The sequence below is a fragment of the Canis lupus genome, chromosome 2, assembly GCF_003254725.2.
Source record: "Canis lupus dingo isolate Sandy chromosome 2, ASM325472v2, whole genome shotgun sequence".
In the NCBI taxonomy this organism is placed as follows: Eukaryota; Metazoa; Chordata; class Mammalia; order Carnivora; family Canidae; genus Canis; species Canis lupus.
The window spans coordinates 55,318,656-55,334,628 of record NC_064244.1 but is presented as its reverse complement, the minus strand read 5'-3'; the positions used below and the strand labels follow the sequence as shown (position 1 = coordinate 55,334,628).

The 15,973-nt window shown below is 42.5% G+C and overlaps 1 protein-coding gene across 21 annotated transcripts in view; it reads right to left on the bottom strand.

The window, feature by feature from the left end:
• Positions 1-15,973, bottom strand: part of ARHGEF28 (Rho guanine nucleotide exchange factor 28) — a 289,007-nt gene that overhangs the window by 16,227 nt on the left and 256,807 nt on the right. For 16 of the 21 annotated variants that reach the window (XM_025446874.3, XM_035713573.2, XM_035713571.2 and 13 more), the window contains 3 exons: positions 12,301-12,753; positions 10,813-11,113; positions 3,626-3,926 (listed from right to left, as the gene is read on the bottom strand). The exons of 2 other annotated variants lie outside the window; for them this stretch is intronic. In XM_025446874.3, the coding sequence (XP_025302659.3) occupies positions 3,697-3,926; positions 10,813-11,113; positions 12,301-12,753 (984 nt within the window). In that variant the 3' untranslated portion in view covers positions 3,626-3,696. Of the gene's footprint in view, positions 1-3,625; positions 3,927-10,812; positions 11,114-12,300; positions 12,754-15,973 lie in introns of those variants that run through there. 3 more of the 21 variants (XM_035713575.2, XM_035713576.2, XM_035713570.2) reach the window with 2 other exon arrangements.

Sequence of the window (15,973 nt, the reverse complement as noted above, 5' to 3'; positions counted from 1 at the left end):
CCTATGTGAGTCAGTGGGTATCTATCTTAAGTAGTAGGTAACAGGTTGACTCTGACAAACATATCTGCAATATCTATGTATCCACATATCTGCATCTTTTATCTGACAAGCATAAAGTATTTTAATTTACTAGCAGCACCATTTGCAAAATTCCTTCCATACTCTTATCCCGAGGAATGACAACTTCTTGGGTAGGGTGATGTTCATGAGATTTCCCCCAATACTTCCTTTGCTCTGAGTCTCACAGACTGCAGTTTCGGGCTTTCTCCTTCCAGTTCATTAAGGCGCCTCTTGAGCGGAGGAAGCTCACAGAAGGTGAATTTAGGATCTGGTCTTTCACAATACTTTACTCTCAGGCTAGTTGATCAGCATTCAATAACAACAACAAAAAATTCGTTTTCATGTGTGTAGATAGTTCAAGGGAATGCCCTAAAAGACAGGGAATAGCGCTGCCCCGACCTCTGTCACTGTTGTTGCATTCTGAAAAGGGGATGTGACTCCAGTCTGTGGTCCCCAAGGGGCATCAGTGTGCAACTGCACTTTCTCAACACAGGAGCCTAAATGCAAAATATGGCCTCATTACCACATGCCGACTAACAGACTAACACATTTTGGCCAAAATGTTTCTTACATTTTCTGCATCTGATCTATGTGCCAGTGAAGAGGAGTTTGCATATGCAAAACTCTGTGAGCGTATTTTAGAGCTCAGGCTTAACAGAAGCGTCAAGCATCTAAAAATACAGGATGAGCTCTACTTGTGTATAATCTATTATGCCAATCTGGATAATTTAACAAATAATCAAAAATAGTACAGCTTTGGGAGGAATAAATTTGTCAAGAGTCAGAAGTTTAACCTACTCATGGGAAGTAACAGAGCTCTGAAAACTTCAGTTTCTTAAAAGAGGGTTCAATTTTAATCAGCTGGGATATACATTAAGCTTCCATATTCTTGTTAGAAGAACATCCTCAAAACATAACCATATGGAAGCAAGTAAAAACAACACAATATACATACATCCAAGAGTTTAGGCTTACATAATCTTAAGAATGTTTAATAGTTCCATATTTACTATGCTAAAATAAGAAGAAGAAAAAAAAAAAACCCAGCAGAGCTAAACAGTTAACTGCAAGGGCACATCTGAAATGACAAGAATATAAGCTTAAGATCTTCACATACAGATTCCAAAAGTTTCTGGCAGTCAAGTATGTGAAGTCTCTGACTTGTAATATCACACCCTCCCATCTTCTACCATCTGCCTCTAGCAAATGTCAGTGTATTCCCAGGATGGAAACATGCTTCCTTTCTGAATCATTCCTACCAAGACTTGAAAAATACGGCCTACTGCAGTTGAGCATTAGTGCCTTGAATTCAGGATAAAAACCGAAACCAGAGCCTCCTCCTTCAGTAATTCAGAAGAATCAAGACTTCCCTCGTCCAAATGACTAGTGTCTACACTGAAGGAGGCGAACGCTTAGGGACTCCTATACTGACAGCCCACTGAAGAGCCAAGCCGTCTTTGAGGAATGGGAACTAGAGAACTCACAAGCAACAAGAAAACACTGAAGCTTCCAAGGCCGTGTTGGAAAACAGAGCATTAAAATCACCTCCCCACTTGGGGTTTTTCACGAAGACGTCTTTCAGTGTGCAATTTCTGTTTTCTGTTGCTGGTGGGTTTATGAGACTCTCCAAGTGCAATACCCTTATTGCAGCGTTACGACATTCTGTATGATTAATTGATTGCAAATCACCACATAGGGTGCCAAGATCACTGGTAGGAAGCAGGTCATTAAATAAAATTAAAACTCGGCCAGTGTTTTGCTTGTAAACGTTACTTCCAAAGCCTTACAGCACCATTCCTTACAAAATGGCCTCAATTCACCAGAGAAGCAGAGTGTCCTATATTTTTGGCCGATGATCCAAATATTCTATATTTAATCCAAACATCCAGTATGTTATGTTTTAGGAAGAAAAAGCTGTAGTGTAATGAAATTTGCACAAAGAGAGCTATGGAAAAGAGTCATCATGAAAATAATTAAATTTTGCACAGCCTTACTGTGAAATTGTTCTGTGAAAGGCCCAGAGTCCTATCCTGCATAACTGGAAACTTCATAAGATTACATTTTTCCTTAGGTAAATCTTCAAACCAAGCATTAACGTTTCAAATTAAATTGAATTAATATGTCACCCAGAAAGAGGATGGAGATCCTGGCTCCTTACCCAAGGAAGCTCAACAGTGATTTATTATGGCACATTAACATCTGCACAGATCAAAACTTGGGCCCCGGTTTTTTTTATTATCTGGCTCAAATCTGTGCAAAAAAAACAGGACAAGACTTCTCCCCCTAAGCCAGCTGAGTCTGGGAATCGACCAGCAGAGAATATATAGGTGCCCTTCAGTTACTCTGGAGTAAAGCAAAGGGATATATTTCTTAAGACACCATCGCACTTAATTTAAGATTGCTATTATCAATATGTGATCTTTCAGGCAATATTTTAAGTCTGACAAGTTAGAAGGTCAGGCCAGGGAAACTAGTTCACATTCTAGGAGCATATTTAACTAAACAAATAGTGTTTGTTTTGCCCAGGGAAATACACTAGACTGTTAAATACGATGTAGCCAAAGAAAAAGGGTTTAAGAAATTATTTCATTGATGTTGAGCTAACTGCCCACGTTTAATTTACTGGTGTTCGAGCTGCTGTATGGTTAAAAAAGAAATACCTCAGTGAACAGATAGGTTGACTGAGTTATTGATAAAACAATCAAATGCTAAATTGTTTATGTGCCATCTTCCTAAAATGATAGCAACGGATTTATTTCCACTTATTTAGAATAAACTAAAGCATTTTATGAACACGTCGTAACTTCTTAAGTTTTCACTGGCTATACAAGGCTACATGGGGCTATATACACAATGTACTCAATGGAAAATTAACTCACACAGAGGTGCTCTCCAGAGCTGTACAAAGAGGATCTACAGCAGTCTGTTAAATAGGACTGTACATCAGTAAACAAATTTATTTCGACATTTAATAAGGAAGAAAAGTTGGTTAAAGTTTGCTGCCTAGAATCCAGTAAGGGATTAAAGGCAAACAATCTTACAGTTACTCTGACATTTTAAGAATGCTGTGTAGCATACGCCCATCTAATGTGATCTGGCACTCAGTGGGCCAGCTGGCCAGCCTTGTCTAGCCTGCCTGCATTGACCACCATCACACCCCATACAACTCTGTCGTTTCTCCACCTCTTCCTATGCCTCAGTGGAGTCAAGCTGCGGGGCTCAAACTCACAGGCGCTGTCATCTCTGCTAAAGAGTATGGACCTTGACTCCTTCACTCACGTCATAAATATTTATCGAATGTTCATTATACGCCAAACAGTGCGCTTGGTGCTTCTGACAGAGCGATCCACAAAGACGACGCATGTAGGTCCCCGCCTCCGCGAAGCCTACTCCGTATTGGGGCACACAGACACTACACAAATTACTACACATGTAATTAATTCAAATTATGGTAGGTGCTAATAAGACGTACTTCCTGGTATTTCTGAACCTTGATGTGTATCAGTTTATCCAGGACTAATGAGAACTGATCGACTCGGTAACCAAACTCAGAAGGAGACTGAGGTCATAAACCAGAGCACAATTTTTAATTTTTAAAGTAAGGAATGATTCAAATTGAAATACCGATGGCCATTCTCAACATTTTCTTTCTAGCTGAAAAACCTGCTCAGGGGACTCGAGGATGACGGCAAGATCTCCCGGGGATGTACGGACGTAACGCAACCATCTACATAATGCAACCAACAGCGGTTGGAAGTTCTGCAGATTCGGAAGCTCTCTATCCCAAGCTGAGATGGTCAAGTCTGGTCGCCAAAACATTTCTGACGAATGGCTCTGGAAACATAGCTGACTGATGTAAATTCTTCCTGTATGGAGAGGAACAGAGGGAGCTAAACGCTGTGCCGCTGAGACTACCTCCCAGGTCGTGGTGACACAACCACCAACATCTCCTCTCAGACCAATACAGAAAGATAGTCACCCTTTATATTATAATAGATTTTCACTTTGAATTTTTTTTAAAAAATCCCCAATTTAGTTTAGTTTTTTTTTTTTTTTTAACTCCCCCCAGATCTCTATCTTATTGGCTTTAGAGACATTTAGGAGACACATCTTTATCAGTACACCACTCCTGAATCACAACCAGGATCAGTTACTTCCAGAAGGTAGGAAGGAAGCAGACATTCCCTGGATCCCAAGACATGCCAGACATTTTTCCCCCTTTGAACTCTGTTAACACTTCTTTCCAATTTGTACAGATGGGGAATTAAGGCTTAGGAATCATGCAGCCATAGGAGCCAGAGTTAGTATTTGGACGAAGGTTCTCGAACATCAGGGCCAGCACTCCAGGGAGGCAGTGTAGGGACAGGTGACAGGCTAGCTGCTTTGGAATCACCTAAGGATCATGTAGATACACAGATTTGCAGGCCCCAGCCATGTCCTGCCAAATGAGAATCTCTGAACACAGGAGTTCATACCCTTATTGCATTTTTCCAGAAGCCCTGAGGCATGGCCAGCTAGAGTACCCATGGCACCTTAATTCCCTCTAGCCTCAGGGTTACAGGGTAGCCTTCCATGACACAATCACAAGAGTCTGGATCTGGCGTTGGGGGTGGGGGAGGATCTCTCCAAGTTCTAAGCCAGTGGCTTTAAAAATTCCATCCATTCGGGCAGCCCTGGTGGCTCAGCAGTTTAGCGCTGACTTGGGCCCAGGGCGTGATCCTGGGGTCCCGGGATCGGGCTGTGCATCGGGCTCCCTGCATAGGGCCTGCTTCTCCCTCTGCCTGGGTCTCTGCCTCTCTCTCTGTGTCTCTCATGAATAAAAATAATAAAATCTTTTTTTAAAAAACTCCATCCATTCAACTCTATTTTTCTAAATTCATCTTTTTTCCAGGGACTCCACCAAAAGTAAAAGAGAAAAAGTTGCCTTATTTGAGAAACCCAGTGACAGTGACTGCCATGTCACAGGACCGCTGTAAAGAAGAAACAAGACCTTGAAATCAAATGTGTTTTTAAATGGCGAGAAGTACTATCTACTATTTCATGATTAATTCAACCAAATGTGAATTGGGATAAAATTTCCGAACCAGGAGGAATATAACTTTCTCAACTTAAGTGGATAACAAAACAAAGCAAATGCCCCCTACCACCAAATTGCTTGTTTTTTTTTTTTTTTTAATAAACTTTTACTGTAACACAAACACAGCCAATCTCACTCTTCACACTTTGTCCCTGGCTGCTTTTGAGGTATAATGGCAGAGCTGACCATATGCGACAAAGACCTGATGGCCCGGAAAGATGAAAACATTCACTCTGTGGTCCTTTAGGAAAAAGTCTGCCACCCACTGAGCCTGATGGTGGTGTTCCTCTTAGGTAGACATAAGTTAACAGTCCTCAGTGGAACACTTCATATTTTAAGCAAGCCTTGCAGAATGGAACCTCCCTTGCCGGACGGACATGGAGGTGAGAAAGGAGTCCCAGATTCTGATCTGTGGAAGGGAAGATGCTTCCCTCCCCAGTTTTGGATCGTTGTCCCATGAGTCAATGCGACTGCTAGGAATACCCCTTATCGTTCAGGTATGTTCGGTACATAAATGGTTATGAACTTCCCTTTCAAACCCAGCCTTAATCACTCCAAGAATAAAGCCACACTGTACTAGAAAGGTCAAATGGGTAGTCCATAGACCACATATGTGTATGTACATTTATGCATATATTTACGTGAATATATATTTTGTTTTGTTTTGAGCTAAGGATGACTCAAGGCCAGCCCTAACCTCTGGAATCATTCATACCGAATGGACTCTCACTTCAGCAGCTTGTTGAGACCAAATTGGAACCCAGGGTGGGAACGAACAGGCAACCACATGGCTGGCTGGCTGCCTCTGAATCCACCCACCTGCTGGTTTTACTCTCTTGCTGTGTACTGGGCTCTATGTGCTAAGGCGGGATGGCCCTGGCCCAGTTGGCTCACACAGTCAACCTGCCCCCAGAGAACTATGCAATCAGGAAGTTGGCAGTCAGCACCGGGGGCTCACCAGGCCCTACAAGCAAATGGCATGTTTCCCTTTCCTGGTACAAAATCTACAAAAGGCGAAAGTCAATCATCTACATTTGTCAGTGAGAAAGATTAAAATTAAGTCTCTGAGCCCAATTCTTTCTAGTCTTGCCGTGACGTGGATTACCGAGAGCAAGTAGTACTATGATTTCTTTAAAAATGTTCCCAAAGTGATAGTCAAAATTCCATAGGAAAAAGAGTTGCCCAGTTACTTCCCAATAGATATATCTGGACAGCAAGTTGATGTCATAGTGAATGTTCTCAACCTTTCAGTATTTAGTTCATTTAAGCAACTCAAAATAAGGCATCTAATATCCCTCCCATTTGGAGAGAGCTCAAAATTATCAAGGCTCCTCAATTAGGGCCTAGATTTGGAAGTAAGACCTAACGAATCTACAGACTCAGTCTGTTCCACCCCACTCTCTGTGTGTTGACACACAGGATTGATAACATATCAATAAGCAGATACAGATTATTTATCACTATTCTAAAAGTTCAGCTCACTTCCCTAACCAAGCAAGAAAGACTTGCAATGTAGTTAAATTACAGTTCAAGTTTGGCACATTAAAAAAATTTAAAGCTTTCATGATTTTATCCTGTGTTAAGGGCTAAACTTTGTCCCCTGCCAAATGCATATATTCGACTCCTAATCCCCATTACCTCAAAATGTGTTTGGAGATAGAGCCTTCAAAGAGGTGACGAAGTGAGGTCATTAGGGTGGACCCTAGCCCAACATGAATGGTGTCCTTACAAGAAGAGGGTGTTAGGGGGACACCTGGGTGGCTTAGCGTGGAGCATCTGCCTTTGGCTCAGGGCGTGACTCCAGGGTCCTGGGATGGAGTCCCCCACCGGGCTCCCCGCAGGGAGCCTGCTTCTCCCTCTGCCTGGGTCTCTGCCTCTGTCTCTCATGAATAAATAAATAAATCTTAGGAAAAAAAAAAAAAGAAGAGGGTATTAGGACACGGATGGGGGAAGCCGATGCAAAGACAGGGAGAAGACCACCATCTACAAACCAAGGGGAGAGGCCCTCAGCAAAACCAACCCTGCCAACACCTTTATCTCAAGACTTGCAGCTTCTAGAACTGTGAGGAAATAAACTTCTGTTGTTAAATCCTCCCAGTCTGTGGTCCTTTATTATGGCAGCCCCAGGAAACTAATACATCCCTGTTTTCAAATACACTTTGTCCTTGATGTTTATGGTATCCAAAGCCAGTTTCACTTTTGTGAGAAATTGCCTGAAGGTCCTTGGCAAAGCTTCCTTCTACACAGATTACACAAATAAGGTGCCCATTCCTGAATTATGGAATATTTTTAAGACATTAGAAATCACCATATAGTCACTGCTTAAAAACTGTTACTTAAATACTAACTATACTGTGCCTTTTTATTTGGAAATTTTCTATTTTCTTTCCATATGTAAAAAACATGTCAATGAAATTTTAGCACAGCTGTCTGTATTTAAAAAAAAAAAAACTGCCAAGATGAAATATTCTGAATACAATGCCTTGAATTTGGACAATATTTTGATGGGCACCAAATCCTAATATGTACTAAAGGGAAACACTCAACACTCTTTTGGAATCCAAACTTAATAAAATTATTCTCCTGCCAATAGCTACATGACTAACACATAAAATTTGGCTCTTGATTTAAATTTTATCATATGCATGGCAAAACCATAATGCTTTAACTACTTTGAAGAGGAACTTTTTAGGCAACCTTCGAATATTGAGGTACAGATAAAAAAAAATGTAACTGAAAAGGGAGACTAAGAAGATTTCAGACTCATTTCCATACCATAAAGTGTCTTGTCTGGTGTTTAAAGGAAAGGTCATATACAGACTAGTGAACTGTACAAATAGTTCCAGAATTCTAAAGCTAAGAGGGCGAGAAAAAAAATCACAAAAATGAAGTATTTGTTTTGCTTTTAAGAAGAGTAATAAAGCTGAGCATTTCATGGGTCCAGTTACTTTGCAATTGTCCTACAGGGACTATACTGTTCAAAGAAATTCAAATTTTCTGTAGTCTTGTGGTCTTAGAGTCCATACCCCTCAGAGAAGTACAGATTAAGTTCTCAAAATCAACCCTCTCTTCCACCGGAAATAAAATCAAACACCAGTTGGGATTTAATGTGCAAACACCCAAGATCTGTGTTCAATGAAGCAACTTCTGAAAGTGAAGAGTAGAATTCTTTAAAGTGCTACCTTGGGATCCCTGGGTGGCTCAGCGGTTTAGCGCCTGTTTTCGGCCCAGGGCATGATCCTGGAGTCCCAGGATCGAGTCCTGCGTCGGGCTCCCTGCGTGGAGCCTGCATCTCCCTCTGCCTGGATCTCTGCCTCTCTCTCTCTCATGAATAAACAAATAAAATCTTAAAAAAAAGAGCTTCCTTATCTTGTTAAAAAAATATAAAAAATATAAAGTGCTACCTTAAAAAATATCTACAAGTGACACGGGGTGATTCTTAGGTGACATAAGACAGAAAAGCTCTATTTCAGAGAACGTGCCTTACGGGGGGGAAAAAGTGGAGCGAAAGTGTATTCAGGCTGAAGGATGCTCAGAAGCCATGCAAGCCACAGCCACCAGAGTCCTGAGTCTTTAGAAATACCTTCCAAAGGGCAGCCCTCCGGGAGGGAGGCAGGGGCGGAGAGCAAGAGCAGGGCACTTGACGAGATGAGCACTGGGTGTAATTCTGTATGTTGGCAAATTGAACACAAATAAAAAAATAAATTTATTATTAAAAAAATAAATTAAATAAAAGCTGTGAAGGCCCCAGAGCAGTTTGAGCGCCTGCATTCCCGACAACCCTCCGAAGGCGCGGGCCCACTTGCACTCTCCTTCCCTCTCACCTCCCCATCTCCTTCTAGCCTCTCCTCCAGAAAGGGCTACTCACGTTTAGAGCAAACAAACACAAACAGGGTTTTCAAACTAGTTGCCAACCTCCTGTGCTTACCGGCGCACGTTGCATCCTGATCTAATCCCTACTTACACACACCAGGATGTTCCTGGGAGGTTTAGGCCAAAGTCGATTTTCCTCGCCTCTGCCAATGTCCTCAGTGTCCTTGGCCTACACTGGACACACAATAACTGAAGCGTAAGTACATTTTCCCAGCGTTTCCCTTGGCGGTCTCTAATTTCTTACATGTGGCGAGACTGGTTTTGGATAGAATCACTGTTTATTTCCTTAGTACGTTTTCTATCTCCTGCAAGAGTGCTCCCAAATGCTTAAGAGCTTTATACTTTGAAGCACAATAGAAAAGATGGGAGATATACAAAAAGAGGGAGGTGGTTCTTTTAAACAAAAGCTGAATGTGTGGTTTAGCTCAAACTGAGTTTTTGAATTCTACCAAAGCCAGTATGCAAAACCACATGGACGAAAACATAAAAAAAAAAACCACTGTAAATAGCAGCTTAATGAATTAACACAGCAAAGCAACACGTACCTAGAAAAAGCCTTTTACAGTGTGGTCTCCACAGTACTAAAGTTGCAAGATAATAAAAGGGTTGCGTTCTGTAAATTTTGCTGTTTTTTTTTTTTTAAAAAAAATCTTGATGAGCCATCCCATTTTATTATTTTTTTTAATTGAAGGATTATTTGAAATGATGCTTTGAAGAATCATTTCATTCTCTCCTATGTGCTGACAAGAAGAACGTTAACCTCAGGGACTAAGTAACGCAAAGAATCATCCACTACCAAGAATTCACATCTTTTAGATCAGTCATATATCAACTCTCAGGCAATGTCAGAATTACCACTCCCTAATCCGGAGAAGCTGAGTACCCTTCAAAACTTTCTGTTGCTAAAAGATCATCCCAGTGACCAACGAAGACTATATATGAAGCATGGAAACAAATCTGCGTCAAGTTCCGAAGAGCTCTATACTACGGCTTGTTTTATGTTTCTGAAAGATTTTGCTGTCAGTGATTTATTTCACATCCATGTGGCCGGCCATTTGTTTATTCTATTGCATGCCATCTGTTTTTCGGTAGAGAGGTTTCAAGTTCTTCTCATTCCCTACTTCATATCCCACAGAAAACAATTTATAATAGACATAGATTTAAATCACTTAGATTCATGTGGCCTTGGTAACTCGAGCTGCCTTTCATTTATATTTGGCAAATGCTTTAATGGGATTAGCAAATTGGGTTATTATGAGGTACTTATGGCAACACAACACCTTTTTTTGTTTGTTTTTACCATGACAAATGATGTTAATGGTTTCACGTTGGGGTGTGTAATAGCAGGAGAGCTTCACCAACATTAAAGGAAATTGCCCTGATAGACAATAAAGTCCTACCATAAATCCTGTCTCTATCCTTTATTTCTGAGAGCCAACGAGTACGCGCGTCAGAATGTAGTAGAGTCTACAAAAAGGAATAACCTTCCCTTAAAACTGAAGCAATTTGATATTTATCATTTAACCCACAGATTAACCCACAGAAAACCCCATCTGGTTCTTATATCTTGGTGGCACCCCCAAACCCTCTAACCACGTTTTCTGACTTTCCTAGAAGTTTTCTATCTCCTGCAAGAGTGCCCCAGACTTCACCGAAGAACTTGATGCCACAAACTCCAGCTCACGAGAACCGATTTATTCCCATTCTAGGACTTGCTTTGATTTGCTCCAAAGAAGAGCCAACCATTCAGAGAAACAGCTTCTTGCTGAAACTACACAGATGATGCGTAAAGTGTTAATTACCATTTTTACAAGAATCCTTGCTGCTTTCGTGGAGAGGGGGTATCTGATGACAGGACCCAGCGGCTGTCCACAGTTCGTGGTTGACATCCAAGGGCTGAGAAATGTCCAACTGGAGGTCTACGGGACTTTCACTAGTCCTTACCAAGTCCGAATTAGCTATATTCTGGGGATAAGCGGCTTCCTGGTGGACACCTGATGGAGTTGATTTGTTGTAAGTGTTAAGTGACATTTGTACTAAAGCTTCATTAATGAAGAATGAATTTTCATGACACAAGCTCTCGGATCGATTAAGTTCCATCACCTGTGTAAGAAAATACAGAAAAAAAAATACAATAATTTCTCCAGCCACTTGTGCCAGTTTTATAAAGTATTTGTTTCTAATAGTTTCAGCAATCAAGATTTCTAATAAGAGTATCATACTCCTCCCCTTTTAATGAGCTAGCACCAAAACTTCAACTCGCTGTGTCTAGCTTATCTTTAAAAACAAAACAAAAGCCATAAAAGAAAACCACCCCAAAACCTAGGAGTCGTGCTCTCTACCACTAAAGTGTTTCCACTTTGAAAGCAGCATTTCATTTTTGCTACATAAAATGCTGAAAATATAGGCATGAGGTATTTGCAATAAATGAAATTTAGCCAACTCTAAAGGAAAATCTGAAAAAACGCAGATCTTCCTTATCATCTTATCAAGTTTTACAACTTTACGTGTTATCAGGAAAAAGCATCTATGTGCTCAGAGCACAGCAAAGTAAACTCCTGGGGTGTGTGGAACTGTCAAACGTGAAAAGAAGGGATACAAGTGGAACACAATCTTTAGAAAGGTTTTAATGTCCCGCCCGGCCTCTAACTAGGACACTCATGTTAACTATGGTTAGTTAACAGAGTAAGGTTGTACTTGCTAAATTCAGTACCTACAGATGCACATTAACAGCTCATTGACATGGGACGCCCAGGCGGCTCGATGGTTGAGCATCTGCCTATGGCCCAGGTCGTGACCCCAGGGTCCCGGTGTCGAGTCCCACATTGGGCTCCCTGCATGGAGCCTGCTTCTCCCTCTGCCTGTGTCTCTGCCTCTCTCTGTGTGTCTCTTGTGGATAAATAAATAAAATCTTAAAAAAAAAATAGCTCATTGACCTGCCAAAGGGTATGCGTATCCCAAACTGACGACTGGTACAAGTGAAGCCGTTGCCCCTCTGGTGTGAGAGAGGCGTGCTCGCAGGGCAGCAGCCGGGCCTCGCTGGAGGTCGCCCCCCCCCCCCCCCCGCGCCCCGTCCCTTGGGGCAGGGCCTCCGGGTGCAGCCAGCCCCTGACCCAGCAGACCCGGCTTCCTAACGCCCCCTGCAATTAAGATGCACTCGCTGGTGACGGCCGGGTCCAGGTCGGGCCGCCCGCTTGTGGGCCCCCGGGGGTGCCTGGCAGTGGTACGAAGGCACGTGCTGGGCGGCATCCCCAGCTGTCCCCGGCTGTCCCCGAGGTGCCTGGCCGTACCTCGCCGCTGCCCGGAGGCAAGGCCGCGGGCAGGCTGCTCTGGCGCCCGGGCCTCGGGCCACGCAGCAGGCTGTGCTGGGCGCGCGTGCGGGCCCTCGCACTCTCCACCAGGCGCTGGCCCTCCCGCAGCCGCTCCAGGTCCTGCCGGTGCTCCCGCAGCTGCCGGTCCAGCTCCCCGCGGGCCCTGAGCAGCAGCTCCTCGCGGCCGCGGCAGCCCTGCTCGCGCTCCCGCAGCCGGCAGGCCCTGGCCTCCTGCTCGCGCTGCTGCCGCTCCCAGGTGCGCTGGCCGCGCCGCCGCTCCTGCTGCAGCTGCCACTGGAGCCCGGGCAGGGCGGCCAGCTCCTCCCGCTGCCTCGCCAGCTCGCCGTGCTCCTCTTGGGACGCCGGCAGGCCAGCCTGCTGCAGCAGCAGCCTGTGCACCTGGATGTGGCTGTCCTGGATGGTCAGCGCGGCCTGCGGGGCGAGAGGGACACCACCGTGGCTGCGGGGCCACCCCCGTCGCCCCCCCCGCGGGACCGGATGGGTGCCGCTGGGTGGCTCCATCCTCCTCCTCCTCCTCCTTGGGAATCTCCAGAGGCTGGCCTCAGCCCTCCGGCTGCGCTCAGTCCCGTTCCCTAGGACGCCTTCCCACTGTGGCTCGGGAGTGAAATATATAAAAGCAAAAAAGCACAAAAGCAACACTCATCCCCTCTTTTGGAAATGTGGGGTTTTTTCTTTTGCTGGTTGTTGTGTAATATCTAAGCAGGTCTTTTGAATAAGAATTCAGTACATAAATTCACAAGACTGCATTCCTCTCCCATGTCTCATTCTCTGAGGTCTCTCCACTCAATAATTCATGAGAACTTAAGATTCTACATAAGCTTGGTAGTATCCTTTCTTGGAGTCCCAAACCAGAAATTACTTAAGCTACATCACATACACAAAAACGTAAGAATAACAGTCAACCACTTGGAGACTTTTGGTAAATAATCTTTTTATAATATAATACCCAAGGATAGCCGTTAATTTCCTACTTAGGAGATATGTAAGTGGTAAAGCGATCTTGTTACTGTTATTTCTTTGTATCATAGCAGGAAGGTCATACATAAAATCCTAAGCTGAAATTCATTTGTTTAATAGATTGCTAACAGGAGGCTGGAATGATTAAGGGAACATAGATACTCTAAAGCCCAGAGGACATTACCAACCAGATTAAAAAAACATTTGGAGTTACGGTATCTGCCTATGAAAAGTTTGGCAGCATCATAGGAAATAATTGCCAAGATTTGGAAGGATTCCACAAAACCAAAAAAAAAAAAAAAAAAAAAAAATTCTCTGTGAATGCCCTTGGAAGCTTTTCATTTTGTAGGTTCCCATTTGAAGCACAAAGATGCACAAAAGGGACAAATTAAAAATGGCCACATACTGGGTACGTATGTGCGTTTGGACTCGTTATGAGAAATTATTACTCTCCTAGGGATAAATTCACATTTTTCTTTCCTAAGAATTTTTAAAACTATCCATGTAACAGATACTGGGAAGATGGGGATTTCCCTAGTAGTTCTTTGTTAGATCAACAGTTCCCTGTATTTCTGAAGGTTAAAGAACTCAAGCAAATTTTAAATTGGTACTTGTCGTGGAATAAGATACCAAAACATATTTGTGGGAGCCTCTTGAAATAAAATTCCTGTCTTTAAATTTGAAAACTTACTTTTAGAAGTTTCAAAATCCATATGAATTAAGGTCTTTAAGCAGTTATGGAGAACGTGACTATCATTGGGAATAGATACTAATTATCTTTAAATATGAAATAATTGGCACATAAATAATAAACCATTCAGGACTCTGACTTGGCTAGAGCAAACTGTAGACTAAACATTTATTAATTCTAATAAGTTTCAAGGGCGTTGGTACAGCAAAACAAACAAAAATCCAGCATTCTGTCCACCAAAACTACCATGGGAAAAGACAACACTCATGAAAAGTTTACAAGAGGCCAATCAAGTGCCACCACGAAGCATTCTTCATGTCTACCTAACATGTGAGATGAGACCGCATAGACATGGACTCAAGATCGGATATTCATTTCCATACTTACCTTTGGTACTTATATTTAGGAAAGAGAATGGTACTTGCTTTTCAAATTTAGGAAAACTCACAATTTGCTCTCTCAACTTTTGTCTTCTCCTTTCCACCTTCCCCATACACCTCATCTCTATCTCTGCTCTCCTCATACAGGGATCAAATTTCATTTTCATCTGATTTGAAAATGCTTATGTAAAAACTGTAGTCATGCATAAGAGATTCAGCTTCATTCATTCCTGATCAAAACTCTTCAGAGTGTAGGCATAGAGGGAACATTCCTCAGCATTTTAAAAGCCATCTATGAAAAGCCTACAGTAAATATCATTCATTCTCAATGGGTAAACACTGAGAGCCTTTCCCCTAAGATCAGGAACAAGACAGGGATGTCCACTCTCACCACTGCTATTCAACATAGTACTGGAAGTCCTAGCCTCAGCAATCAGACAACAAAAAGACATTAAATGCATTCAAATTGGCAAAGAAGACGTCAAGCTCTCCCTCTTCACAGATGATATGATACTGTACATAGAAAACCCAAAAGACTCCACCCTAAGATTGCTAGAACTCATACAGCAATTTGGCAGTGTGGCAGGATACAAAATCAATGCCCAGAAGTCAGTGGCATTTCTATACACTAACAATGAGACTGAAGAAAGAGAAATTAAGGAGTCAATCCCATTTACAATTGCACCCAAAAGCATAAGATACCAAGGAATTAACCTAATGAAAGAGGTAAAGGATCTATACCCTAAAAACTACAGAACAGTTCTGAAAGAAATGGAGAAGACAAAAGAGATGGAAAAATATTCCATGCTCATGGATTGGAGGAATTAATATCGTGAAAATGTCCATGCTACCCAGGGCAATGTACACATTCAGTGCAATCCCTATCAAAATACCATGGACTTTCTTCAGAGAGTTGGAACAAATCATCCTAAGATTTGTGTGGAATCAGAAAAGATCCTGAGTAGCCAGGGGAATATTGAAAAAGAAAACCAGATCCGGGGGCATCACAATGCCGGATTTCAGGTTGTACTACAAAGCTGTGGTCATCAAGACAGTGTGGTCCTGGCACAAACACAGACACGGAGATCAATGGAACAGAATAGAGAATCCAGAAGTGGACCCTCAACTCTATGGTCAACTAATATTCGACAAAGGAGGAAAGACTATCCACTGGATAAAGGACAGTCTCTTCAATAAATGGTGCTGGGAAAATTGGACACCCACATGTAGAAGAATGAAACTGGACCATTCTCTGACACCAGATACAAAGATACACTCAAAATGGATGAAAGATCTAAATGTGAGACAAGATTCCATCAAAATCCTAGAGGAGAACACAGGCAACACCCATTTTGAACTCGGCCACAGCAACTTCTTGCAAGATACATCCATGAAGGCAAGAGAAACAAAAGGAAAGGGGAGGAGGGCGGGGGGTGGGAGTGAATGGGTGACGGGCACTGGGGGTTATTCTGTATGTTAGTAAATTGAACACCAATAAAAAATAAATTAAAAAAAAAAGAAACAAAAGGAAAAATGAACTATCGGGACTTCATCAGGATAAAAAGCTTTTTACAGCAAAAGAAACAGTCAACAAAACTACAAG